Here is a 27,538-nt window from a genome sequence, read left to right on the forward strand (position 1 = left end):
CCTCGGCGTTTTTCACGGATGGCTGTTCTCAGCTGGTCTAGCAAGTTTGCATAGTACACTCCAGTTATTTTACCTCTCTTGGGTAAAAAGTCCAACATAATAAAGCCTTTTGTGTCCCAAAATACTGTGGCCATCACCTTGCCAGCAGATGGTTGCGTCTTGAACTTCTTTGGCCTCAGGCCCTACCCACTGACGACTCTGAGCTTTATTCTCTGGCTCATAATAATGAACCCAAGTCTCATCTACAGTCACCAGATGCAAAAGAAAATTATCTTTTGACCTAAAAGGCTTCAACAAGGCGCTGCATACTGATGCCCTGGTTGCCATTTGCTGATCGCTAAGGGATTTGGGGACCCAATGGGTTGTTAGTTTGCGCATACCTAAACGATCATGTAAGATTGTTGAAACGCTACCATGTGAAATGCCTAATGCCTGTGCTATTTCTTCCACCTGAATTCGCCTATCTAGAGTATACCAGATCCGGAACTTTCTTACACATTTCTTCATTGGTGGCATCCAGTGGGCGTCTAGACCTGGCATCATCTTCTAAAGGCATTTGAATTCCCCTACCTAGAATTTAACCTGAGCACAAGATGGTGCAGAAGGCCATAAACATCGGCTAACTCGCTGTGTATTTCCTTGCCTGTTTTATCTTTTAAATACGAGTACTGAATTATAGCACGGTACTCAACTTTAGATGAAAAGCATGCCTTTGCATCACTAGCCATGTTTGGCATTCAATATCTTATTAAAGAATGACTCGATACACGTGCAATTTTTTACCCAGGTATAAAACATGTATTGAAACAAGGTGTGGAAATCGTGACCGTCTTGGTCAATCGGAAATGGGATATGCTGGTTACTTATTGACTCGCCCTCGTATGTTAGAGAGTAATGCAGTAACCTTGTTCAATAATCATATCATCAAGAATTACACACTTTTTAAAATAAAATGTAGCTACAAAACAATTGATATTAGAGTTGATTTGTCTCATGGGAATGATTATCTATAAGCTGATGGTGTTTCAAGCAGTTTAATTTGTCTGTCCAATTAAGATTCCATTAGCCCCATTGGAGTAAGTCATGGTGTTTCAGAGTTCAGCTGGAGATTCAAAAATCGGTTTGATAAGAATCTGTCTAGTTAAAGATTAATTGAAGAGTATAATCTTTGTACAACCCAAAAGAAGCAATTCATACCAGGTGAAAGAAATTATCTAAATATATGTAATAAAATGAAAATATGTTTTGGAATAGTTATGTAATTATTTGAACTCAAAGAGTCAATTGACAAGTCAATAGAACATTACAAGGGATAATCTTGATTTTTACCTCAGACCTAAAAGCAAAGATATTGGTGCAATCTTTGCACCAATTAAGGTTGACATGATCATGCACTTTTATCTGTTTATAATGAATAAACGTTTGGCGGGTGTATCATGTGCTGTGGGGGTGCACTTTCTAAGTCTATGATGTATATAGTCATAACAGCCCACCACAAAATATAGATCCTTCCAACAATTTTATTTGATGGAATACATTTGAATGTTAGATATAAAATTGTAAAGTAATAAATACAGAATTAATCTATGTTAATATAAAGTTCTGATTAACGCACTGGAATTTATAAGACTTGCACAAGTTCTAGTTGAATTCAGTGTTGCTGTCTTGGGAGATAACTGTCACAGATTGACCGAGTTTTTGTCAAAGTAGATATAAAAGAAATGACACACTGCACAACACTTTACAATATATATATTTTCTCCACTTTTACAGATTACATTTTTGTTTACTTTACAATATATATATATATTTCTCCACTTTTACAGATTACATTTTTGTTTACTTTACAATATATATATATTTCTCCACTTTTACAGATTACATTTTTGTTTACTACAGTTCATTAAATAATTAAAGTTGGTTTCTGCTTCCACATATGCTCTTCTTCCCAAACTTTGGCGGGCAGAGGTATTACGTGCGAAAGGCAATATTTCCTGTATTTGGTCTACCTGTACCTTGGACCTATAATATAAATGTCATTTCAAGAATACATACTGTATCGTTACACAACAGTTTACTATTTACGTAAACTTCATACTGTACATTTGATAAATCCACTATAATGTTAATACTGTGGTTTTACATTTTACCACTACTTCTGTATACATTGCATATTTTGTTATACAACGTATATACACTGTACTACACATACAAAACGTTACGCATGTAACTTTACTACTACTCTATGAGCATAAAGTTCTACCCATATTTACTCATTACTTTGATATAATATACTAACTACTGGTACATTATGATGTGTGAAACAATATTACATGTACAATATGCAAACTTGAGATATACTTTTACTATAAAGTTGTAGGATAAGAGAAAATGGCAAAGCTGTTTGCAATGCATTACGGTATTTACTAAATATATTGAATAAAGATAAACTTACCTCAGAATAAGAGAAATTAGTAAGTGAAGTTTTCAATATACAAAATACTGGGTGCCAACTATCTCTGTGCACGCCTTGCCTGCTACACCCAAACAAGCTCGCAACTGGTATTTCAAGTGAATATATACACAGGTATCTAAATTTAGACCTGGTGAACATCATTAACTTTACCTGTATGGAAGCAAGTTAGGAATAAAATTATATACATTTAATTCTTTTGTACAATGTTAAAACTAGGGAAAGTAGTTTGGACATAAAATGTGACAATAACGTCTTGATTTAATTTTAAATAAAAATCTTCTCTACTAGCTATTATGTTAAAACAGATAATAATCGATGTTTATATATTGTACTGTAGCTCTAAGTATGTTTGTAAATGACCCCCAGGGCTTACATCTGAGGTCTTAAGATTTACAGAATCTTCTGGAAATTAACATACATTATATTCTCCCTCACTTTGTTCGTCCGAATATAAATTAATTAGATGCTAATTACCAAAAAACAAGAAACTATATAGTATAAGTAGGATGGCAGCTCGCTAGCACTTTATTCATCACTCGTAATGTCCTTAAGAAATATATCGCAAACAAAACTACTCATGTTAATACACATCAATATATACACAGATTAATGTCATCTGATAAATGGTTACTATCCGCCATAGAAATATTGTAAAATTTACCTGTACGTGGAACTAGCGAGCGTGCTTAGAATGCCGTACAAACACATGTTCGCCTATTTATATGCCTTCACCACGTGACCAATACAAATGATATTCGAACCCGACTACCTATAAAACACCCGCATATAATTATAATTCTAGTTCCATAAGCAACTAACATCAAATAGTTTTAAAGGTTGAGTCCTAAAATTTTTATAGTTTATCATTATTATGACAAAAATTGATAAATGAAATGTCATTTAATGTAAATGATAAAATATCTATTTGCAGAAGGAAATGACAAATGTTTTCAAGCAGCATTCATTGAACCAGGAGCTTCTCCAAGAGGTGGAGCGTCTAAGAGAGGAAAACAAACGTTTGAAGAGAAACTTCTGATGACATTTTTTTTCTTGCATGCACAACGTATTTCATAAAGGACTATCATATGGTTCTTAGTACATCAATTTAATGAACTGAAATATTATTAAATTTTTTATATTTTAATGTTTACATTGAATATGTATACTTCTACACTTTTTCATGTATAAAATGGAGATATGAGTTGGGATGTAAACTAATGTTTATCTCTTAGTATCTCTTTTGCATTGAAATAATCATTACAATTTGTCCATATAATTAGGTTTGTTGAGTAAAGTTTATTTTATGGATGACTCTCTTTTCATTTTCTTAAGATTTTTTTAAAAACTTTTTACGTCACCTGAGTAAACCTAGCTATTGCAATTGGTATGTCATCCTGTTTTAAGAATTGAACATTTTAACTTCATCTTGATAACTACCATTCCAATTCTTTGCAAATGTGATATGAAACATCTTTGGAACAAGGGGGACATAAATTGTAAATTTCAGGATTATTGCACCCCTAGGGGCGGGGCAAAAACTGCCCAAAATTGACCAATTTTCAAAAATCTTCTCTACAACCGCACATGTGTAAGAAAAACTAAATGCATAGTGATGTAAAGCAGGATGGCCTATACCAGAATTATAAATTTCATTATCCCCGGGATAGGGATTCTAAAGTGTAAATTCCAGAACTCCTGGGGCAGGGCAAAAACTGCGAAAAATTCACCAATTTTCAAAAATCTTCTTGAATCTCTACAACTGTAAGTGTGTAAGAAAAACTAAATGCATATAGTGATGCAGAGCAGAAACGCCTCTACCAAAATTGTAAATTTTATGATCCCTGGGGTAAAGGTTAGAACTCCAGGGTGGGGCCAAACTTGGTATATATAAGTATTTAAATGTGTAAAATGTTAATTTTTTAATTCAGCAGAATAATTAATGCTATCATCAATTCAATTAATAATTCAGAATTGAATTAATTATTTGATGCAATCAGCAATAATTACTGAATTGATGATATCTTCAAATAATTAAATATCTTCAATTATTTGAGTTTATGTTCATTTGGCGCTCCATAGATGTTAGCAGTTACCAGGTCTGGAGGTTAAAACTTTTTTGAGCGTGTTTTCATACTCAAACTCCGTGCTTTAAATCATACTCAAACTGATCAAACACCGTGCTCTAAATCATACTCAAACTGATCAAACTCTGTGCTCTAAATCATACTCAAAAGTGAAGGTTATAAGACTTTTATAAAATCATTCTCATATTCAAATGGAGTACATGCTTAAGATTTTTTGAGTATGCTTCGGAGCTTGCTCAGAGTTGTATTCAAAACAAACTTGGATGAGTTTGAGTACCGTAAAAGTTTTATAACCCCAGGCCCTGTGGCTGTCGCTCCCTACATCAGCACCTCTTCTAATATACCATTTATAGCTACATGTATATGGTCGATTAATTTGATTCTCATCTCTTCTCCATATTAGTTTGTGGTTGTCTTAGTGTGGAATTAATGTTCCACCAATAACCAAGTCATTATTACCACAAGATTCTACAAAAAAATCTACTATCTCCAATTGTATAGTGCCACAGCCGTGGTCTACCCCAACAGGTTTAACATACAATATATCGTTTAAAGTTTATAAGATATCTTATTAATATATAGTTTATGATTTATTTTATGAGCTATATCTTAAAAACTTAAATCATATGAGATACCTTATAAAATATCTTAATTATAAGCTTGCTTTTATAAGATATCTTATAAATGTTATAAGATCATACTTATACCCACAATTCTCTGCGTCTCCGCACACAGAGAATGTGCATACAAACTCTTTGCAAGATATCTAAAGTTTTTGAGATATCTTTTAAAAATTCATTTATGAGACTTCTTATAAAATTTATAAGATATCTAGACTTATAAAGTTTACGAGATATCTTATATAGTTTATAAGACATACATTTTAAATCTAAATGAATAATTATGAAAAGGATGTACCAAAATAAGCAAGTTCCGAGTTACTCAAAAGTTATTTCCCTTTGTCGAACTCTTTCGCATTTTATGACATATGGTGGGTACACAATGTATATATTATATCGTAGACTGGCATTGTACATAACGATTACGTTCGATTAATGTAATATAAGCGTAACTTTTGTTTATATCAATCACTGGTATGCATATTGTGGCCATATCAAGCATAATTTGTTTGAATAAGATCATCGGATTGGCTATTGAATCATTATCCGTTTCCTCTTCTACATGAGTGACGCTTTTATCAAAGAAAGATGGCAATTAACAATATTTGTTTGAGCCATTTTGTTATCCAATACTCATAAACTCACGAAAGTTGCCTTTTCCCTGAGATAGGATGGTCTCAGAAACTCTGGATATCATCTTTTAAGAAATAATACAACGATAGTAATTAGCAAATGTACCCACTGTCATCATATTTTACGTCATAATTTTCGGAAGAGTTCGACAATGGGAAATAACTCTTGGGGAACTCGGAACTTCCGTATTGAGAATTTCGCAACCCCAGGGTTTTGACTACGATGGGTCAAAATTAGTCATGTGTTAAGTTACATACTAAATATTATGTAAATATATATATTATGTAAATATACATATTTGTGTATGAAGATGGGCATTTTGAGGGCATTTTAGTAACTTAAAGAAATACTGTAAAACGGTTGCAGTTTTAACAGGCCCAGTCCAAAGACTATTTCTACCTACGTAGCTATTAATAGCTACCTAGGTATTTAAACCTACTTAATGTAGCTACTTCTACCTAATAAATAATTAAGGCGCATCTTTTAAACTGGTCAGTCGTTTTGTGTATCATGTTGTGCATGTGCATGGCAAAATTCGGAGTGTAAATTTGAATACTTAATTACGAGGGTGGAGAATGCAGAGGAAATGCATGAAAATTCGCCCCAAAAACCTTTAATGTCAAAATGCATGAAGGTAAACTTTAATAAAGATTTGTAAGACATTCTAGACTTTTTATCACGTGGCTGTGATCCTAAGTTCCTAGAAAATGGAACCGGGTGCAGTTATTGATGCAAATTTGAAAGGTTAGAAAGTAATCATTTTTAATCCAATATTTTTGTGGTATTCATCATCAGTGTAAGTGAATCAAGAAATTTGGTACATACTATATTGCACCGTTCCTGCGTTTGGCCAAGAAATGCAAGTAAAGGAAAAAGTAAGGTAAAAATAGCTACCTGGAGTAGGTTTAAATACCTAGGTAGCTATAAGTAGCTACATAGGTAGAAATAGTCTTTGGACTGGACCTGCTGAATATTAGATTAGAACAGGATTTTTTTTCCTTCTAGATTTTGTCGCTTTGGACTTCGTGATGCTCAGGTGACCAATAATGTCTGTGGGCCTGGCCTCTTGTTTCATTTTATTGATAAAATTCATATTCTACACATCTGTTGCCAACTTTTGCATTTTAAATTAAACTAACCAATGCATAGTATTATTAGCTCACCTGAGCTGAAAGCTCAAGTGAGCTTATCTGATCGCCTAGCTGTTGTGAGCTTATCTGATCGCCTAGCTGTTGTCCTGTCTCTAAACTTTTTACATTTTCGACTTCTTCTCCAGAACCACTGGGCCAATTATTACCAAACTTGGCCAAAGGCATCCTTGGGTGAAGGGCTTTCAAGTTTGTTCAAAAGAAGGGCCATGCCCTTTTCCAATAGGAGATAATCACAAAAATAGGGTGGGGTCATTTAAAAATCTTCTCAAGAACTATACTGGGCCAGAAGAGCTGAAATTTACATGAAAGCTTCCTGACATAATGCAGATTCAAGTTTGTTAAAGTCATGGCCCCCGGGGGTAGGATGGGGCCACAATAGGGGATCAGTTTTACATAAAAATATATAGGGAAAATCTTCTCAAGAACTACTGGGCCAGGAAAGTGGAAATTGACATGAAAGCTTAATTCCTGACATAGTGCAGATTCAAGTTTGCTCAAATCATGACCCCCTGGAGTAAGATGAGGCGACAATAGGGGATCAAAGTTTTACATACAAATATATAGGGAAAATCTTCTCAACAACCACTGAGCCAGTTATTAAGTAGTTCTTCTGGAGTATGACCACCACAGTATAATTCGTCTGCAATCTTTGCAACTACCCCTTCATGCACTAAATGGCCTAAAATACAACAGGTAAGCTCCTCTTCTGCCGTCTCCGAGCCGGGCATACCTAATAGCGCTTCTGACATAAACTTGTACCCCCCGGAATGGAGTTGCCATGCTGCAGTATTTCATAGAATCTCTAGACAATGGTATTTAATAAAAGGACTTGGTAAGATCAGAGATCACTATGTATTCCCACTGTGCAATTTGTCTGAGGGTAGAGTCAACATTGGGCATTAGTGAGGGTTGGAGTTTGCTATAATGACCTACATCAGCAAATGCAGTAATGAGCCTGATTTCTGAGTTAGGTTTCTTAACAAGGAAAGATGGGTTGACGTACTCTGCTGTTACGCCTATCTCTTCCGGTGGTGCAAATATTCCAATACTTTCTAATTCATCAAACTTCTCTTAAAGAGTGATGAGTTGGTCCTTGGAATATTGTGGAACTCTGCCTTTCCTTTGGGGAGGTTGTACGGGGCCCATATTAACCCTCGCTTCAAGTGGGCCAACAGCACCATTATAACCACTGAAATGCGGGTTGAAAACACTGTCGTATTTGCATAATATGTCTTTGAACTTAATCCTGATATCCACTGGGAGCAAAGCATCGGTCTAATCGGAATGCAACTGATCGGATTTACGTGTGGGTAAATTGGGAGTAGTCCCTGCTTCTGCACTAGTTGGTCCGTCAGGCACAAATGTTGAGCGTATTTTACAAAAATGTTCATTGTGTCTCGGCACACGAGGAGCTGAAGTGAGATTAGGACTGTGTAGCTTAATTTCCCGAAACACTTTAGAGTAAGTATGGTTCTGGCCATGAGGCTGATCGTTCTGTGACTATGTGAGGTCCACAGAGAAAGTAATATCAGATGACACCATATCGGTTGGCAAGTCAATTTCTAAAAAGACACCTGGCCACAATGTTGTAGATTCGCTTGGGGCATGCACAATATGGGTTCTGTGAATTGTGTGTGAATTCGTTTGGTGAGGAGACGATCTGTACGTATATGTGAAATTATTGCCTAAAATGACTTCACAACGAGACGGGCGGATAGATTAGATACATCATTTTTCTCCATAAACGGGATCCCCGCTAAAATTTCAGTATCAAGATTCTCAACCACAAGGCCTTCGAAAAACAAATTGTGACCTTGAGTAAAGGTGAGTCTGGTTTCTCCAATAACAGTCAGGGGTGATAAGCCATCAGCAGACTGTGAACTACCAGAAATTTTAGTGCCCAGTCTAGTAACAGCTAGAGGCTCTGATCATATTGCCGGTGGCGCCACTGTCTATTGTAAGGCAAACAGGTATATGAGAAGCTATGTAGAGGCGAATTCTCGGCAAGCCTAAGAGTATCCACCTTCTTAGCAACAGCAAGTTGCTTCCAGGTGTCCATTAGACACGTGTTTGGTCAAGCCACCCTACCATCTGACTTTTCAAGTCGTAATGCCCCAGATTGCAACAATCCATCCTGTCAAATATGCACCTTCATACATCTCCAAGAGGACTCAGTGGTGCGAAACATGACAACTTAAGATGTCCTTAACGGCAAGGTAAAACTGCCCTTTACAAGCCGAGAGGCATGGTTGTCCATTCAAGCTGAATGCTCAGACATCTGTCGTATGATTGCACACCTGCGTCAAGGAACATGCCCCTCCAAGAAACTTACAAATATTAGAGATGTCAAAAGGTACCTAAATATACTTTAGCAACAAATGGCTGGTTAGTTGTCAAAAGGAATGTACCCTTCACACCAGGCCGGGACTGTATAGTGGTGCCCCGACAAGTCCTACACATTAAATTGGACCATCTGTCCAATAACCAGGTAAAATCTGTAGTGAATCAGTACCTTTATGCCTTGGATATGGACAAAGTCATTGAAACAGTCATCAGTGTGCTTCTCTCCTCAAAACTCCCAAAGTGTGCATTGAGCAGAGTTCACAACACCCACCAGAAACAGTTGGCTCTTCCTTTGCTGCAAATGTTCTAAGACGGGAACGGCAATTAGTCCTAGTCATTAGGGAATGTGTTACATCCTTTACCTACACGAAACTCTTAGAAAGTGAACACCATCAAGATCTAAGAGACGCTATTTTGCTACTACTTGCTGAGGCCCATCCCCTTGATGGTCCATACGCAGTCCTTAGAACCGATTCTGCTCCTGGATTTAAGGCTCTTGTGAATGATCACCTCCTCAATCGGCATCGCATTTCCATTGAACTCGGTCACCCCAAGAATGTAAACAAAAATCCTTTGGCGGAAAGAGCAATACAAGAATTAGTCTAGTCTTGAGGATGAAATACTGCGCTCAAACCTCTCAAACTCCATCCTCACCTCATTGTCCTTGTCACTTGTTACAGCTTGCCTCAACACACGCATTAGGAAGCGAGGCTCATCATTCATCTTGTGAAATGTGGACACAAAGAGACCAATTCTCCAACCAGCAGTTGCCTATTGACGACAGCGAGATCATTCTCACCCAACAAAAACTTCGGCAGGAAAACCATCCACATTGTGAGAGAGCGAAGTGCCCTTCCGGCAAAACACCTCTAACTCCTGCTTTGCATATTGGTGACATTGTTTACCTTCAGTTTGATCTTAACAAATCTAAGAGTCGTGATAGGTATCTGCTAGTGAGCATAGATTTCCCTTGGTGCAGTGTTCGCAAGTTTGCTGGATTGCAGTCGTGACAGAATTCCTATTCAGGTAAAGTGTACCGATTGTTACAAGGTAACAATTAAGTGAATATCCAGAGGTTATGAATTCAAATACCGAGTCTCACACAGATAGCTTAGTAATCAGATATATGTTGCCTCTCATCCACAAAAATTGCCCCAAATCCCTGGAGCCATATCCGATATCCCCTCAAACCTCCCACCAGACATTTCTGCCCCGGACTCGGAACCACAAGTAATTCATAATTAACAGTCCTACATACCAATTGAAGATGATGATATTTCAGTGTCATCGCCCAGTTCAAATGTACCTAGTATAGAGAACAGCAAAACTCTTAGGAGATCAACTCGACGCAGCAACCTTCCCCAGAAATTCAGTGACTATATGATGTATTAAATTGGCATGTTTTTGTTTTGCATCCTAGATAGGTAGCTTAATTTGGTCATTATCGGGGCAGAATATCCCCCCCCCCCCCCCCCCCCCCCCCCATAGTGCAGATTCAATTTTGTAAAAATCATGGCCCCGGCCCCCGGTATTCTCTTTAGAGAAGTCGAGAGGCATAGCGATGCCTCTCGACCATAGACATATAACTGTTATATGTCTCTGCGCTCGACTTAGAAGAGAATAGGCCCCCAGGAGTAGGTTAATTGGGGCCACAATAGGGATCAAAATCTTTAAATATTAGCCAAGGTGTTACTCAGGTGAGCGATGTGGCCTATTGGCCTCTTGTATATATTTACAAATTTTAACTTTTTATTAATTTACAAAGTTAACTTTTTTACATGACAGAATCGTCACAAGCCACGCGGATACCGTTTATACTACGTCAAATGTAGGATAAGTACTACCAATGTACCAAGTCCGGACTAAGTGACCGTAGCTTGCGACGATGAATAATCCAGTGGCCATCGGGCTACATGGCAGGCTTTGCTTCTGTTTATAATCAGGACACGTCTTGACATTTGATTGGATGAAAAGCTGGGAATATACCTTTCTATATTTAGAATATGATATTCATACACCTTGAAAAGATTTCAGAAACTTGAGACATTTATTTTTGATGGAATATAAGGATATATTCATAATTTTATACAGTTTAATCGATTTTCTACCTAAAACATTTCTCTGAAATGTAATTTGACTTTACACTATTTTTTTTCAACTAACGTCGTTCCGTTGTTGCTCGGCACTTCCGGTGCAGCAGACACGTTATGGAAAACTATGAAACTAGTATTGTTTTCAATAGTTTTGATATTTTTACATAGATTACAAGCGCTGTTATATCATTTTAAAGGTAACATAGATCCATATGATAAGATATATGGGCAATTTTCTGAAAGAGATCGTCTGGAAACATTGGAATCGGTTCGAAAAATATTCAGTTTTGGATACGATAATTACATGAAGTATGCATATCCATTGGATGAACTTAACCCCATCTTTTGTGAAGGGAGAGGTCCAGACTACGATAATCCGTGAGCAAATTGACATTAAATTCAGTTTATATGTACTTGTTTGTAAGCCTAATGGAATAGATACAGTTGGGGACAACGTTCAGGGTTAGCAAACAGTCCAATTCAAAGATTACTTCTACATATAGAGCTATTTCTACGACCTGAGTATGCTCTGTTTTGTTGTTTATTGTGTGCTGGTCATACTGCTACTAATCACAACAGTGAACCCTATTCTAATTAGAGTTTATAACAAGAGTTTCAAGATTTGTAATGAAAAGAGAATTTCTTTTGTCACAGCGTTGCTAACTGTCCACTACCCTGTGTGCATCAAAGCATAGAAAAGTATGATGACTTTACTGATTGCCAATATATTATTCCGTTGATCCTCATTGACTTTTATTCTATTCTGAAGATTGGATAACTGTTGCTCAACAACTTAATAATCCTATGTATTTGACAGTTGTGAATCAATATTCTTCCTAAAGGGACATGGTTTAAGAATCATTTTTTGTTTACAATGTGTTATACGGAATTCAAGGATGAAATATGTTCACTCAGTGAAATTCAATTTTTATACTTTCAGAAATTAATTTGATAAAAGATTTGAAATAGCTAAATCAAGCTATTTCAACAGGTCCAGTCCAAAGACTATTTCTACCTACATAGCTACTTATATCTACCTAGGTATTTAAACCTACTCCAGGTAGCTATTTTTACCTACTTTTACCTTTACTTACATTTCATGACCAAACGCAGGAACGGCGCAATATAGTATATGGTGTGTCCAAATTTCTTGATTCACTTACACTGACGATGAATACCACAAAAATATTGGACAAAAAATTATTACTTTCTAACCTTTCAAATTTGCATCAATAACTGCACCCAGTTCCATTTTTTATACGCCTGTCTTTAGACTGGACGTATTATGGTACAGCGATGTCTGTATGTACGTCCGTCCATCCATCCGTCCGTTTGGGGTTTTCTCTTTATAATTTCATTTCCCTTTCACACATCATGCTGAGACTTGCTGTGTAGCTCAGAGCTCCAGAGAAGATGTGTATCAGCGTAAATACTCGTTTAATTTGACCGAATACGCATTTAAGTTGAAAATCATGCGTACAATTACGCATTAGCGAATTTAAATAGGCTTTACACCCCCAAAGTAATGCATACTTGTGATACATGTAGTATAATATAAATACTAATTACCTATTATCATTGAGGTATTGAAATTTAATATGTCAGACACCCAGTCACATGATTACGATCCAGTTCTTTATTTGGCAAAACAGCTAAGATAATCAGTAAATTACAAAATATTCTTTTGACTTCTGAAAAGCAAAATACTCATTGATTTGTAAATCAGGGGGTAAATACTCTTTGTGGTAAAAAATTATCTGGAGCTCTGGTAGCTTCTTTGTGGGTCACTCTAGATCATACTGCAATTTTGATCCATTTCGACCTTTTTTCCAGGAGTTTTGCCCCTTTATTTGGAAATAATTATTATATGGAGGGTACATAATTTGTCTGTCCAACTCCTCCCACAGTTTTCAAGTGAGGACCATCTTATTTTGTGGAGTGTTTGTATGGGTATTGAAGATGTGCATCTTGGAAAGGATTTTGATTTTCTTCCATTTTTGAAAAAATTACAGGTTGTTGAACTTGGTCCATTTTGAGGAAATCTCGATTTTTAAGCTAAGACCCTTTGTTCATATGAAAGTTTGTCACAGCCTCATGATGGCTGATACTACCTGAAGCAAAGTTATACAAATTATAGCACAAGAAAAACCCCCTATGTAAGCATTTCACGGGCGCAGTGATTTTTTTGGGGCCAAAATGCCACTGATATTCGGCTGTTTCCCCTCACTAAAATTAGCTATTTTTTCCCAATTATATATATATATTTTTCCCAATTTCAAATCTAGGGAAATTAGGCCATTTAAAAAAAGGTTACCGTATATTGCGGACAAAGAGTTAATACGTTTTTTTCTTCAGTTTTATTCTCCAAACCACTGCACATGCAAAAGGTTTTGTAAAGAAATGTAAAACAATAGAGGCATCCATATAAGCAGATATGCAGCGAAGTATAGATAGTTTCCAGATACACATTAAGCCATATTGTTGACAATTTAGTTTGACCGCCATTGTATGTAGGGTCAGGCTAATAACAGGAAGTGGCCAACAGTATAGGGTTTTACTAAAATCCGAAAAATACAAAAAGGAGAGACATTCTGGAAACTTGATTATTAATATAATATTTACAAGATTATGGGTACAAATGCTGGTGAATTGATAATTTATTATTTTCTTTATGAAATTTGACAATAAGTATCTCTTAGGAAAAGTAAATAATATCTATGCAAGGTGTGACTTCCAATACATATTTATTTTATGATTTTAAATCAGATCTGAAATAAACCTCAAACAAAAATATTGTTATTTGATTATTTTATGCATCTTTACCATTTTAATTTACTATGAATGATTTTTCCCAATTTGAGGAAAATGTCGCTAATTTTTCCCAATTCAAAAGGAGGGGTGGAAGTTTGAAAAATAAAAAAAATCACTGGGGCGTATTATGTACCGTTTGCGGTACTCTTGTTAGAAGCTTAGGATGAAAGCTACATGATACATGATGATAAGAAGTCTAGAATGTCTTACAAATCTTTATTAATTTTAAAGTTTACCATCATGCATTTTGACATTAAAGATTTTTGGTGCGATCTTTCATGCATTTCCTCTGCATTCTCCACCCTTGTAAAGTATTCAAATTTACACTCCGAATTTTGCCATGCACATGCACAACATGATACATTAAACGACTGACCAGGACTCAAAATTAACATATGCCCGTCAGTCTGTGACTGGTTAAAAGTCTGGTGGACTGACATTTGTTTTAGTCAGCCCGATGGGACTGGTTAATTTTCTAAAGCATCATTTTGGAAAATATACTTATGAAATTTCTTCGATCTGTAGATATCAGACGAATCTGATTCGTAAATATAAATCCCACATTTAAGTGTTACAATATTGTCTGAGGCATATTGAATTAAATTTCATTTAATAACATTAATGAAATATGTTTAATTATTTCTGGAAAATTCTGTTGGACTGGTAAATTTTTCTGTTGACTGGTTGAAATTGAACCCCATCAGTCCGGGTGGACTGGTGACATGAAAAGTTAGCTTCAAGCCCTTTTGACCTGTTTAAAAGATGCACCTTAATTATTATTTATTTATATTTTTAAAAACAGGTAAAAGTAGGTAGAAGTAGCTACTTTAAGTAGGTTTAAATACCTAGGTAGCTATTAATAGCTACATAGGTAGAAACAGTCTTTGGACTGGACCTGTTCAAATAGGTTTATAAAGCTATATATTAGCTTAACAAAGATTGTGCTGGACCTGAGAGAGGTGGGACAATATACCAATGCATTGATATAAGATATGCTTTTATATGTACAGGCATTGTAATTTTGATGGTCTCACAAAATTCAGTTTTATCCATAACAATTCCACTGTCAGGTCCATCCATTTTTCATGTAATTCAAAGCATCAGAAAAATCACATGAATTTGAACCTTTTAGCCCCAGTTTCTTACCTTCTGGAGCTAAATCAAAATTCTAAAACTATGAATTTACATGTACATTTACAACTGCAAAATATGCCCAAACATAGGCCAAATGATTTTTCCTACCTCTTGTAAGAAAGAGTTCCATACCAATTGTTAGGCCGTTCTTGGCACACTGATTTTGACTACGGATTGCTCCATTTACCTGATCAAGACATATGGCTCATGGCAGGTGTGACTGGTCGACAGGGGAGATGCTTACTCCTCCTTGGCACCTGATGCCACCTCTGGTATGTCCAGGGGTTCGTGTTTGCCCAACTCTTTATTTTGTATTTCTTGTGGGAGTTATGAAATTGATCACTGCTTGAACAAGCATTATCTTCGCCTTTCATGACAAAGAGATAGATGAACAGAAATATTAAACACAGTATACCTGATTATCAATTGTGTATGGTAAGGCCATCCTTGAAAAATTGTAGGTTTGCTGTAACGCAACTCAGATTTTTCAGTGTGGGTAGGTAGGTAGGTTTTCTTTTTTTATGCCCCCCTTCAAAGAAGGGGCATATTGGTTTGCACCTGTCGGTCGGTAGACCACATGTTGTCCGGCCCGCTCAATATCTTAAGAACCAATCACTTGATCGTAATGATATTTCATATGTAGGTTGGTTATGAGTAGAAGAGGACCCCTATTGTTTTTCAGGTCAAAAGGTCAAGGGTCAGTCTACTCTGGACATAGGAAGACCTTGTCCGCTCAATATCTTGAGAACTCTTTACTTGACAAACATCAAACTTGGTACACTGGTACATCCCAAGGAGTAGATGACCCCATTGATTTTGAGGTCACTTGGTCAAGGGTCAAAATGGACATAGGAATATACTGACCACTCAATGTCTAGAGAACCCTTTGCTTGACAGACATCAAACTTGCTACACTGGTACATTTTCAGGAGAAGATGACCCCTCTTGATTTTGAGGTCACATGATCAAAGCTCAAGGGTCAAACTGAACATAGGAATATACTGTCTGCACAATATCTTGTGAACCCTTTGCTTGACAGACATCAAACTTGGTACACTGGTACATCTTCAGGAGAAGATTACCCCACTTGATTTTGAGGTCACATGGACAAAGGTCAAGGGTCAAACTGGACATAGGAATATACTGTCCACTCAATATCTTGAGAACCCTATGCTTTACAGACTTCAAACTTAGGCCAATTCAACTTAATTAGTAGATTATCATCTAGGGTCACCAAAAAATATGGGGCAGGTGGGAGGATTTTATTTTTTAATTTTTATTTTCTGAGAAAAATATTAATGACAAACGAGTTTTTGTCAACAGAAGTGCATCATTTAATGCCAGATGGATATCAGTCTATGCTCCTTTCACAGACGAATTCCAGGTTAAGCTTTAATTTCAAACACAGAAAGATACCAAACTTCTTCAAGATATGGAGAACATTAGTCCCCTCCTTTCATTTACGCCTGTAAGAAATTAAGTAAATGATATGATCTATTTTCTTCTCTTCACTTTTCACGTTGCTATACTGGAAATGTAAACAAGAAGTGTAAATACCAGAGTTGGACATGGAAAATTTTCCGGAAATCGCAAGTTCCGCAAAATAAAATAATTCCGGGCGGACAGGGATGATAATCTATCAATTAAGTTGAATTGGCCTTACACTGGTACATCTTCAGGAGAAGATGACCCCACTTGATTTTGAGGTCACATACATATAGTCAAAGGTCAAACTGGACATCGGAATATACTGTCCACTCAATATCTTGAGAACCCTATGCTTTACAGACATCAAACTTAGTGCACTGGTATATCTTCAGAAGATGACCTCTCTTGATTTTGAGGTCACAAGGTCAAGGGTCAAAATGGACATAGGAATTTCTGCTCAATATCTTGAGAACCCTTTGCTTGACAGACATCAAACTTGGTACACTGGTACACATTCTGGAGTAGATGACCCCAATTGATTTTGAGGTCACATGGTCAAGGGTCATACTGGACATAGGAATATGCTGTCCACTCAATATCTTGAGAATCCTTTGCTTGACAGATATCAAACTTGGTACACTGGTACATCTTCAGGAGAAGATGACCCCTATTGATCTTGAGATCACATGGTCAAAGGTCATGGGTCAAACTGGACATAAGAATATACTGTCCACTCAATATCCTGAGAACCCTTTGCTTGACAAACATCAAATTGGTACACTTGTACATCTTCAGGAGAAGATGACCCCTATTGATTTTGAGGTCACGTGATCAAAGGTCAATGGTTTAACCGGACATAGTAATATATTGTCTCCTATATATTTAAAAAATTATTTGCTTGATTGACACCAAACCTGGTACAGCATAAGGAGTAGATAACCTTTATTGATTTTTAGGTCACTTGGTCAATCCACTCCTGACATTGGAAGATGCTCAATATTTCGAATTGGTGATACTACTATCAATCAAATTATGCATGTGTACAACCCTTTTCAATTTTGTACCATGGGGGGCATATATGTTTTACAAACATCTCTTGTTTTATTTGGGGTTTTTTTAAACCACTTACTATATATGATTTGTAAATGAGCAAAATTGCGATTAAATACTAAGACAACATATTAAAGATTTCGAAACTAATAACTTTACTTCAAGAGCTGAATTGGAGTCAAGTCTTTAATGTAGAATAGTTATTCCTTATTTGTACCGTGATACGTTTGTTTATTTTGTGTGTATTGTGGTTTATACTATAGGTACCATATAACTTTTCACCCATAGTAAATACAGAATCTCTTTTTGAGTGTGCCTACTGTTACACACTGAAAGTACACAAGACACGGACAGCATCCAGACTTTATATATATATATATATATGTATTTCTAGGCAATTTAGAGAGGGATTGCTATTTTTACTAGTGTAATTTCTTGTCAAGTCTTCAACAGATACTGAAATAAAGTTATACATTTAAATGTTTAAATGTCTTCCATTTTGAGAACCTGTGAATCGTGGTTTGTCAACCAAAAACTTAGCGCTTTTTAGGTACTTGGTGGCTGCATTAAAACGTCAAACGCATTTCTGCTAGGCCTAGTTTCAACTTGCAATTGGGACTGCTGGTAACATAAGTCCCATACAGTGGCGTATCATTTTAAATTTTTGTCAAAGTCCGTTATTACACTAATTGATTACATGGACAAGCATGATATGTAGAATCAGTGTGTGGGTTGGCAGCAACTGATGACCTCTGAGGTCAATGTACATCGGATATAACGAGCAGAAATTACTGTTGGGAATTAAGACAATGATTCATGAATTGACATAATCTACTGATATGACAGTTTTATGAAATATATTCAATCGCATATATGTTAATCAATTTGTTCTTTTATTTTTTTTAAATTTGTTTACCGTTCAGTTACAGCGTGCATTGCTTTAAATTTATGGTCATAGCAAACGAGACCATGGACTTGTCCGCCATATTGGATTATTTTTTTTTTAAATCTTGATCTCAATCGCAAAAAATATAAGACTTTCGGAGTAGCCATTGAAAAAATGAGTCGCAGTGTTTTGAGTGGGTTGGTCGCGTTACAGCAAACATACAATTTTTTAAGGATGGCCTATTATGGGGGTAAAATCACAAAATATTTCTAACATAAACCATGATTATATATTGAAACAGGTCTAACATCAATATTAATGATGTTTTGGGGGATTACATGCTGACTCTGGTGGACACTTTAGACACCCTGGCTGTAAGTGCATTTATAAATGATTGATATTTTGTTCATCTGAATTGTGAACTCAAAGTTAGCTTTTTTGATCAAAATTTGTCACTCGACACTGGGCCGATTTAGGTACTTGGTGTCCTCTAGTCCTTTGTTCATCTGTCGTTGTTTGGATGGTTGTTTTTATACGCCTGTTAAAGACATTACATATTATGGTATATATAGTGTCGTCCGTCTGTCTGTCCAGACCTTGTTGGCAAAATGAGCCATAAGCTTCAGGACCTTACAACTGCTACATTTGATCACCTTGATGAGAGGAAGGTCATGCCTGTTGTTTTTCAAGGTCAAAGTCCTAGTATCAGTTAATAGAAAAACCTTGTAGGCAGAATACAGACTGAACTAATGGAACTAGGATCTTATAATTTAATTGGTACTTTCAATCAGCATGTCAAGGTTGTAGTATCACCTAGCTAGTACAAAACATTGTTTTTGTTTTCCAGATTTTTTTTTTTTATTATGAGTACAGATATTGCCCTGAAATTTTGTTACAACCTCCCTCTCGGAGAAATCAATTCACATTTCAACTTGATTGGTGCACCGTGACCTACTTTAGGGCTAAAAGTAGGTCAAATAGTTTTCTGGACTTTTTCTCATCATAGATTATTAACAGATGGTCTAACGGGCGTATTTTGTACTGTTTGCAGTACTCTTGTTTAAAGTGCAAGTTCATGGCATATACAATATAAGTACATAAAACCATATTTTCACTATCTTTCAAAGGGAATTGAAATATGTTAGACATATTAAAATACTGCTCTTATATAGTCATAAAATCTTTTGTTAAACCCTGTATACAGCTATTGCTGTGGAATTAAACAGTGTTGTTAAATCAATACAATGAGAGGTCAAATTACTGATCAAAGTCCTATATATCTTAAAGATTTAAAGTTCTAGGATGTGATAGAAATTAGTGTAAAATAATCTTTACACATCACTATGCTTCATAATCTCGCAGGCATTTACACAAACACTAGTGTTTCAAGAAATATATGTATGTTTCCTGAGATGGAATATATATTTTTACAAAAGTGATCCTCACAAAAGGAATACACATGCGAAATATCAAAGTCTTATTTCTTAGAATTTCAGTGTTCTAGGGTGTGAGATGCAGACATACAAATGATGGACAAAGAAATCCCTCATTCATGCAGAGTATTCGGATACTTAAGAACCAGGTCGGACACCAAGAACTGTTTCAAAAAAAGCAGTCGTATGGGATGTTCACAACAGAAATGGATTGAATAATCATATTTGCTATAATTGTGCCCTGTTCTAACCAGATTTTGAGTGTTTTAAATGAATATTCAATATGCACAACCAAAACAGCATTTAAAAATTTTGACACGGTTCTTAGTATCCAAATACCTGGCTTGCTAAATGTCTTTATAAAGTGAAAATTGTAACTGGAAGAGGTTTTTGGATCAGTGCATAGTTGTCTGATATATCAAGCCAACAATTAAGGCAAAAACTATTCATTGAAAAATTGGCTTTTAATCATGTTTGAGACTCATAAATTATGTTATTGCATAAGGGATCATCTACACTGCATTGGTTTATATAATTGAATCAATTGCTGCATTTTCATTGGCTGTATAACCAGGGAAGTTAATTCAGATTTATTACATGTACCTATATAGTTACATACAAGCCATCCTAATCCTTTTTTAGTTAATTTTCCATAACTATGATCTGAAAATTATGTTTGTCACAAATAACATTTCTTTCTTTGCCCTTTTTGGTTTTAATTCTTTTCCTTCTTAAAGTTGTTCTTTTCTTTCCAATTTTTTGTGTTCGCACCTTTTCTTGCATTTCCTTTTCAATATCAACCTTTTCTTTCTCTCAAGATTTCTTTCTGTCTGTAATTTTTCATTCATGTAATCTCTTTTTTCTCTTTTTTTGGCAAGGTATTGGGGATTGTTTTTTACCCCCCCCCCTCTCATTCTCTCTCTCTCTCTCTCTCTCTCTCTCTCTCTCTCTCTCTCTCTCTCTCTCTCTCTCTCTCTCTCTCTCTCTCTCTCTCTCCTTTTCCTTATTTTGTCTTTCTTTAGCTTCACTGGTTTTTTTTTAATTTCACCCTATTTCTTCTATCTTCTCCCTTAATTTTATTAACCTCTCTCACTGCTGCTCATCTTAGTGGCTCATTGAAATCTTTTAGTCTAAGACACTTAAGAAAATTGGAATACATATCATTACTGTAGTGTCCGCAACATAATTAAATTAACATCTTGACATATTATTTGTTTAATTAGTTTCCACTTCTTCAGTTTGAAATATGTGAAAATTTACTTGAAATATGTAACTTTAGACTGAAAATTGAAGGATATTGAATATGTATACACTAGATGTTATGGGTGTAAATTCCGAGTTAGAACATATATTTTCACAATATTTTAATTCATTACATGTTTAAAGTAAATATTTCAATAGTTATAGTTATCATAAAGATAAATCTTAATACATTTTCTTGAAAAAATCTATGAAATCAAAAAGCCGTTGCGGACTCTACAGAGTTGCGGACTCTACAAAACAATATATCTGCCAGAAAACTTAGCAATACTGAGCTAGAGTCTGTTTCTTTGGTAGACACATTAGTAACTGTATTGCCGCTTACCAGTAAAAGTATAGAAGTATAATTCATCAAGCATTCCAAAATATGCACATGTTGCGGACACTACAGAATTTTGGGACATTTTTTGTGCCAGTTAGAGAAAAATGCGTAATTTTTTCAAGTTTTGAATAATCCACTTGAACTTTTCTATAATGTTTCATTTAGTATTCAACTCAATTTTCAAAGCAAAACAAAAGTTGAAATAATGAATTAATAATTAGTGTTTTTACTTGTAAGTTTAAACATTGGAATTTTATAAAATTGCGTAACGTACAAGCATTTTCACATATTTAAACAGTGTGCAAAACTAACTTTAAAGTCCTGTAGACTTTCAGTCCATAGTCATTTTATTTCCTATAGACCTGTCGCAACAAATTCCTATAGACCGAAATTTATCATGCAATATTCATTGTTATTTAAAAATAGATAATAGACACAAATTCGGTTTGGTAATTTGTTCATAGTTTAATTATACTCTTTTTCAATTTCATGCACGTCAAGCTTTTCGATTAGAATTTCGTTTTCTTTTTCATTCTGTTCCAGCTCAGTTTCACTGCCTGATTCTTCATCTAAGTCACATTTTACTACATTTTATTTTCTCATGATTTTCTGCGACTTTAGCCTTGCTGGAACTTGTTGTCCTGACCGCTTTCTATTTGATTCAAGTGCTTGCACCTTCCACGTATTTTTAAAACCGTTCAAAAAGGACGTTCTGAATTTGCATGAAAATAGCGTACATTGAAGTAAATATCAAATTGACACCCCCACCCCCCGTTGAAAATGGAATAATCTGATTCGAATGATTTGTAATTACATTGTGGAACATTTTATTACAGCTAAGGGGTGAACAGAAACATCAGCATACTACATATAAACTGGTCCACTTTTCATAAGAATTTAATAAGCGGCGGGGAACCAGTTTTTTACTCGGAATTCCTATAAACAAGTCGGTCTATAGCTATTTTGATTGTTATAGATCGACTCAATTTTCTATAGACATTGTCTATTGGTCCATGGTTAATTGCGCACACTGTTTAAACATTATTTTTCTAATATTTTTTCGATTTACATACAGTAAATTGCACGTAAAAGTGGAATAATTTCTCATTGATCTGGTTTCTATTACCAAAAGCCTCTTCTATAAATCTCTTTGAACAAAAACTTGAAAATAAAGCCATTTTTTAGCTGCAACAGCATAACACACAAAATACCCCATTTTTTCAGTTGTACATCTTGAATATCTTTTTTAATAGAACATGGGAGTGTTGGATTTGTTAAAAGTACCATTTGGTCATATTTGTTATGGGTTTAATCATATATCTTGATGTAGAATGCATTATAACATTAGCAAGTATGAATTATCACCAATACTATGAAAATGGTGTCTCGATGTCTCGGAAGTGGTGGTACATGCAGGGTTCGAAATTACCTCATGTCCGTAAGTCCGAGACTAGTAAAAAACGTGTCGGACTAGTAAACTCTCTATAGCACTAGACCGTACGGACTAAAGTGAAATCCGGAAATCAATCTTGAATTATTTAAGATTTTAGCCAGATTTGTCTGAGTCTCTCAGATGTTTGAACTTATGGTTGATTACCTGCATGGTTAAACGTTTGTGTGACTATGACATCCTGATCTTCCGAACACATGGAATGCGTTCGAAACCGCCGTTCTTCGAACGAGCATAAATTCCTGCCGATTCCGAACATCTAGTAAGAATCACGAGAACGGGTTCGAGGTGCAAGAACTGCAAGTAGTGTGGTCTAAGAACATGCACGTTTGTGCGGACATGTTCTCGTCATTCGCGACTCTAACACAGGAGTTTATAACACAATAGCTTATGGCTTGGTCAATCAAGTGAATTTTATTGACTTTATTGATAAAATTTCGAACTCCTGTGACTTTAATAATTGAGCACGAAAACAACTGGAACGTCGATCTCAAACGCACTTATGTACGTTTATAAAAGGATTAACTCGGAGGTTAATATTGTATGCTTCTGAAGATCTTGAATGCAAAATAAAGTAGGGTGGTCTTTTCTTTCTGTAGGTGTCCGAAACTGAATTGCTTGCAACTGTGATGTGTTTTGTTTCATTAAATACTATTGAATAAAATGAAAATCATTTAATGATATACTGGTCAGACTAGTGAAATGCTTTGCGGACTAGTGAACATCAATAGTGACTAGTCCGTACGGACTAGTGCTTGGAAAAGTTAATTTCGAACCCTGTACATGTAGCATATACCCACCGTTACCCAAGCATTTAATAATTTCCACTTGGACCTTACCTGGATTTTGTTGAACCCTGGAGGGGTAATTAGGTATTTACATAGTTGAAACATCCCCTGTGCTTCTTTGTGGAGGTGACACACTTGCATGAGTATATAATTGGTCAGTTTACACCTTGCACTGGGGTTTTGTGTGGTATCATGATTAAAATTATAAATAATCATGTACAAGTTCTTGGGATAGATTCTATATATTATATGATAAACATCATTTATACATTAAATAAAACATTTTTAGTTGCATTAGAATATCTTACATTCAGTTAATGCTGTTTGAGTATGCAATATTGACACTGTACATGTGTTACAGATAATGGGCAATGGAACTGAGTTTAAGAGAGCTGTCCAGCTAGTTATTGACAACTTATCTTTTGACTATGAATAAAATCTATAATTATACCCCCCGCAACAAGTTGTGGGGGGGGGGGGGGGGGGGGAGTATACTGGAATCGGGTTGTCCGTCCGTCCGTATGTCCGTCCGCCTGTAGACGTAATGGTTTCCAGGCTCTAAAGCATTATCCTTTCCACCTACAGTCACCATATCATACATATGGACTACCCATGGGATGAAGGTGTTCCCTATCGATTTTGGGGTCAAAAGGTCAAAGGTCACGCGCACTGGACATCGAAGTAGCAATATGGTTCGGTTTGTCATGCCATTTGTTTTTTACACTCAGAAAAGAGGTAGTTTATACCTATTACCAACACCCTTTGGGAGATTGGGGTAAGCGGGGGGTATTCTTAGTGAGCATTGCTCACAGTACCTCTTGTTTGTTTTGACGTGACTAGGAGAGAGTAAGTTTTATACATAATTAAGAGATCTACAAACTATTAAATTTCTCGAGTTTGTTCTTTGTATAAAGTTACTCTAAAACATCGTTTTACTCATTCGTTAGAATTTTTGCTTTGGGTAAAGCGACATAACATTGTGCTCTGTTTAGTTTGCGATAGTAAAGCTTCATCGGAACTTGGTTTTGTATGCCTATCATTAAGCATGGTTAATGAACGAATAAATACATAAACTTTGAAATGTTTTTATTAATGCATATTTTTTATTTTGATATCAAATTAACTACCTGACGAATATGAAGGAAAACATGTCAAAACGATATCATAAGATCTTGTTGGTAAACATTTCCGGTTACTGTAAAATCTTAACCATACCGGCGGACCTTCAATTTCTGAATTTCGATTTCTCAAAGTTTTATCACGGTCCCTTGAACTTCGAGTTATCGAGAGTCACCTATATTTGCTACTGTGACATTATGTCATGCAGATGTAATGTACAATGTAGTTGATTTAGATTTGTACAAGTTCTTGGGATAGAATCTATATATTATATGATAAACACATCAATTATACATTAAATAAAACATTTTTAGTTGCATTAGAATATCTTACATTCAGTTTAAATGCTGTTTGAGTACCGGTATGCAATATTGACATTGTGTTACAGATAATGGGCAATGGAACTGAGTTTAAGAGAGCTGTCCAGCTGGTTATTGACAACTTATCTTTTGACAAACCTACAACTGTACAAGTGTTTGAAGTCACCATCAGGTACATGTAGCACGGAACAGTAATAGTGAAATTCAGATGAATTATTATAGTGAAAATCCAGTCTTAAGAATAATCTGATGGTCCAATGCTTTGGACCACAGGAACCTAATCACTGGACCATGTAACCCTCCCCCTACTGTCTGTATTTTTCATAAACAAAATTAAAAATCACATGTTCAAAATCATAAATTGCTAACATTTTGTTGAAAAAAATACAAAAGTACCATTGAACCAATGGTCAAGTGACTGCAGGGGACTGCTAAAAATGGATATGTACCAAAAACTGCATACTGTAGATCACTTGTTTTTCGCAAGTATTTTATTTCGCATTTGTAGGGTCCGGTGTTCATTTGCGAATACAATATTTCATGAGAATACAGTTAGAAATAATTTATATTTCGCGAATAGATCCGCTCCCGTCCTGTTTGTATGTATAGCAGTTAACTTTGTTTAATTAAAGTTCGTAAAAGAAATGTATCTTCAAATGATTTTTAGATGCCTATTCTTTTGTACATACGTTCATTAAAATTGTGTTATAGTTGTATTGCAGTTCTATTCTATTTGCATCAATTACTAATAGCACAGGTAATGTTATGGCAATAAAGAGGTTTTTAATACGTTTTCTGGTACATAATTAACATGTATGTTACGGTAAATACTAGTATACCACAAAAAACCTTTGTGACAGTTGGTAATGCATAAATTTTTACTTGCCAAAAGTAGAAATAAATGTGAAATATTTGAATTGGCGAATGTCATGTCTTGCGAATTAACTTGGAATTAAATCTCTCGTGATCTATAGTACTCACAAGCCCTAGGCATTAATTATTGTATGTATACTTTTATAAAAAATATTAATGGTACTATTTGTTCGATTAATTTGCAAGTATTCTCATGTGGTATAAATTAAAGTTTGTTCACACCATGACCATTGGGGCTAGGGCGGGACAATACTAGGGGTTCAAAGTTTTGCATAGGAATATGTTGGAATCTTCAAAATCAATAAGGGTAAAGTTTGTAAAATTTATATACAAGTATCCTTATGTATTGTGAATTTTTAGCATTGAGTGATTATTTCTTGGAAGATATGGTGCATATAATCACAATACAAATTAAATTATGCATGTTGATGTTGCAGTACATGATTATTAATGCTTATATGTACATGTATTATTTCAATTTTACATTGATTTAATGTTGAAATTACTGTGGATTCTACACATGTCCACCGAGTTGATGATTGCTAGATCTGCCACAAGCGAGAATGCTGTTCTATAAAAAAAAAAAAAAAAAAGATAAGTGTGCATCTTTGGATTCATATAGTTTGGGTTGGGGATAAGCCTCTTACGAACACAAAACTGCAAATGCCTTTCAAGTTTGGGACAAGTGAACACTTCTATGTGGGATTGTGCTGCTGCAGAGAGGGACAGCCAGCCGGCTTGCCACAAATGTACAGAACATTAAACCCTCTGTTCGCTCAAGACAATTCAAACTCTAGGGGATGAGTGGTTTCTTCATTAATTTACTTTATTTGTACATGCAGTTTATTTAAGAAGGAAGAAATATGGCAGTCAGATAGGTTTGAATCCCAGTTTAGTCCATTGCATTTACTTCTATCCTGGTCATGGCACCAAATGTAATAGGAAGAGGAAAATGAAACAGATCTGACTGAACCCCCTGAATCTATAGTCAGATGGTCTACCAACAGAGCTATCTGGCTATAGCATTGATCAAACTCATCTGACCGCCACATTAGAATATATAGGAACAAAAATTATCTAAATTTTCTTCTTAAATAGAACAATGGTACAATTCATTAGATAGGCAAGCATAAGTTGTATAATGTATAGCAAGTTGTGTTGATTCAAATGTAATCAAACTGTGACCCCAAGGCAAGCGTGGCATAAAGTTTTTCATAGTTATGATTGTATGAATTCATTTTCAAAAAATGTTCTTTTTAAGAAC

The 27,538-nt window shown here is 35.5% G+C and overlaps 2 protein-coding genes and 1 long non-coding RNA gene across 6 annotated transcripts in view; 2 read left to right on the plus strand and 1 right to left on the minus strand.

Moving 5' to 3' along the window:
• Nucleotides 1–3,785, plus strand: part of LOC125653315 (protein NEDD1-like) — an 82,624-nt gene extending 78,839 nt beyond the window's left edge. For all 4 annotated transcript variants that reach the window (XM_048882735.2, XM_056144801.1, XM_056144802.1 and 1 more), the window contains one exon: nucleotides 3,408–3,785. In XM_048882735.2, coding sequence (XP_048738692.2) covers nucleotides 3,408–3,512 — 105 coding nt within the window. In that variant the 3' untranslated portion in view covers nucleotides 3,513–3,785. The remainder of the gene's footprint in view (nucleotides 1–3,407) is intronic.
• On the minus strand, nucleotides 2,973–11,227 carry LOC130048271 (uncharacterized). Its single transcript, XR_008797118.1, has 2 exons — nucleotides 11,160–11,227; nucleotides 2,973–3,245 (listed from the first exon to the last, which is right to left on the minus strand). It is a non-coding gene; the product is annotated as an uncharacterized LOC130048271 (long non-coding RNA).
• Nucleotides 11,228–11,304: 77 nt separating this feature from the next.
• The window catches only part of LOC125653320 (ER degradation-enhancing alpha-mannosidase-like protein 1), a 40,501-nt gene continuing 24,267 nt past the window's right edge, over nucleotides 11,305–27,538 (plus strand). Inside the window, exons 1-3 of the mRNA XM_048882743.2 lie at nucleotides 11,305–11,778; nucleotides 19,011–19,083; nucleotides 25,470–25,573. Coding sequence (XP_048738700.1) covers nucleotides 11,525–11,778; nucleotides 19,011–19,083; nucleotides 25,470–25,573 — 431 coding nt within the window. The 5' untranslated portion in view covers nucleotides 11,305–11,524. The remainder of the gene's footprint in view (nucleotides 11,779–19,010; nucleotides 19,084–25,469; nucleotides 25,574–27,538) is intronic.

The sequence above is a fragment of the Ostrea edulis genome, chromosome 7 (assembly GCF_947568905.1).
Source record: "Ostrea edulis chromosome 7, xbOstEdul1.1, whole genome shotgun sequence".
Lineage (NCBI taxonomy): Eukaryota > Metazoa > Mollusca > Bivalvia > Ostreida > Ostreidae > Ostrea > Ostrea edulis.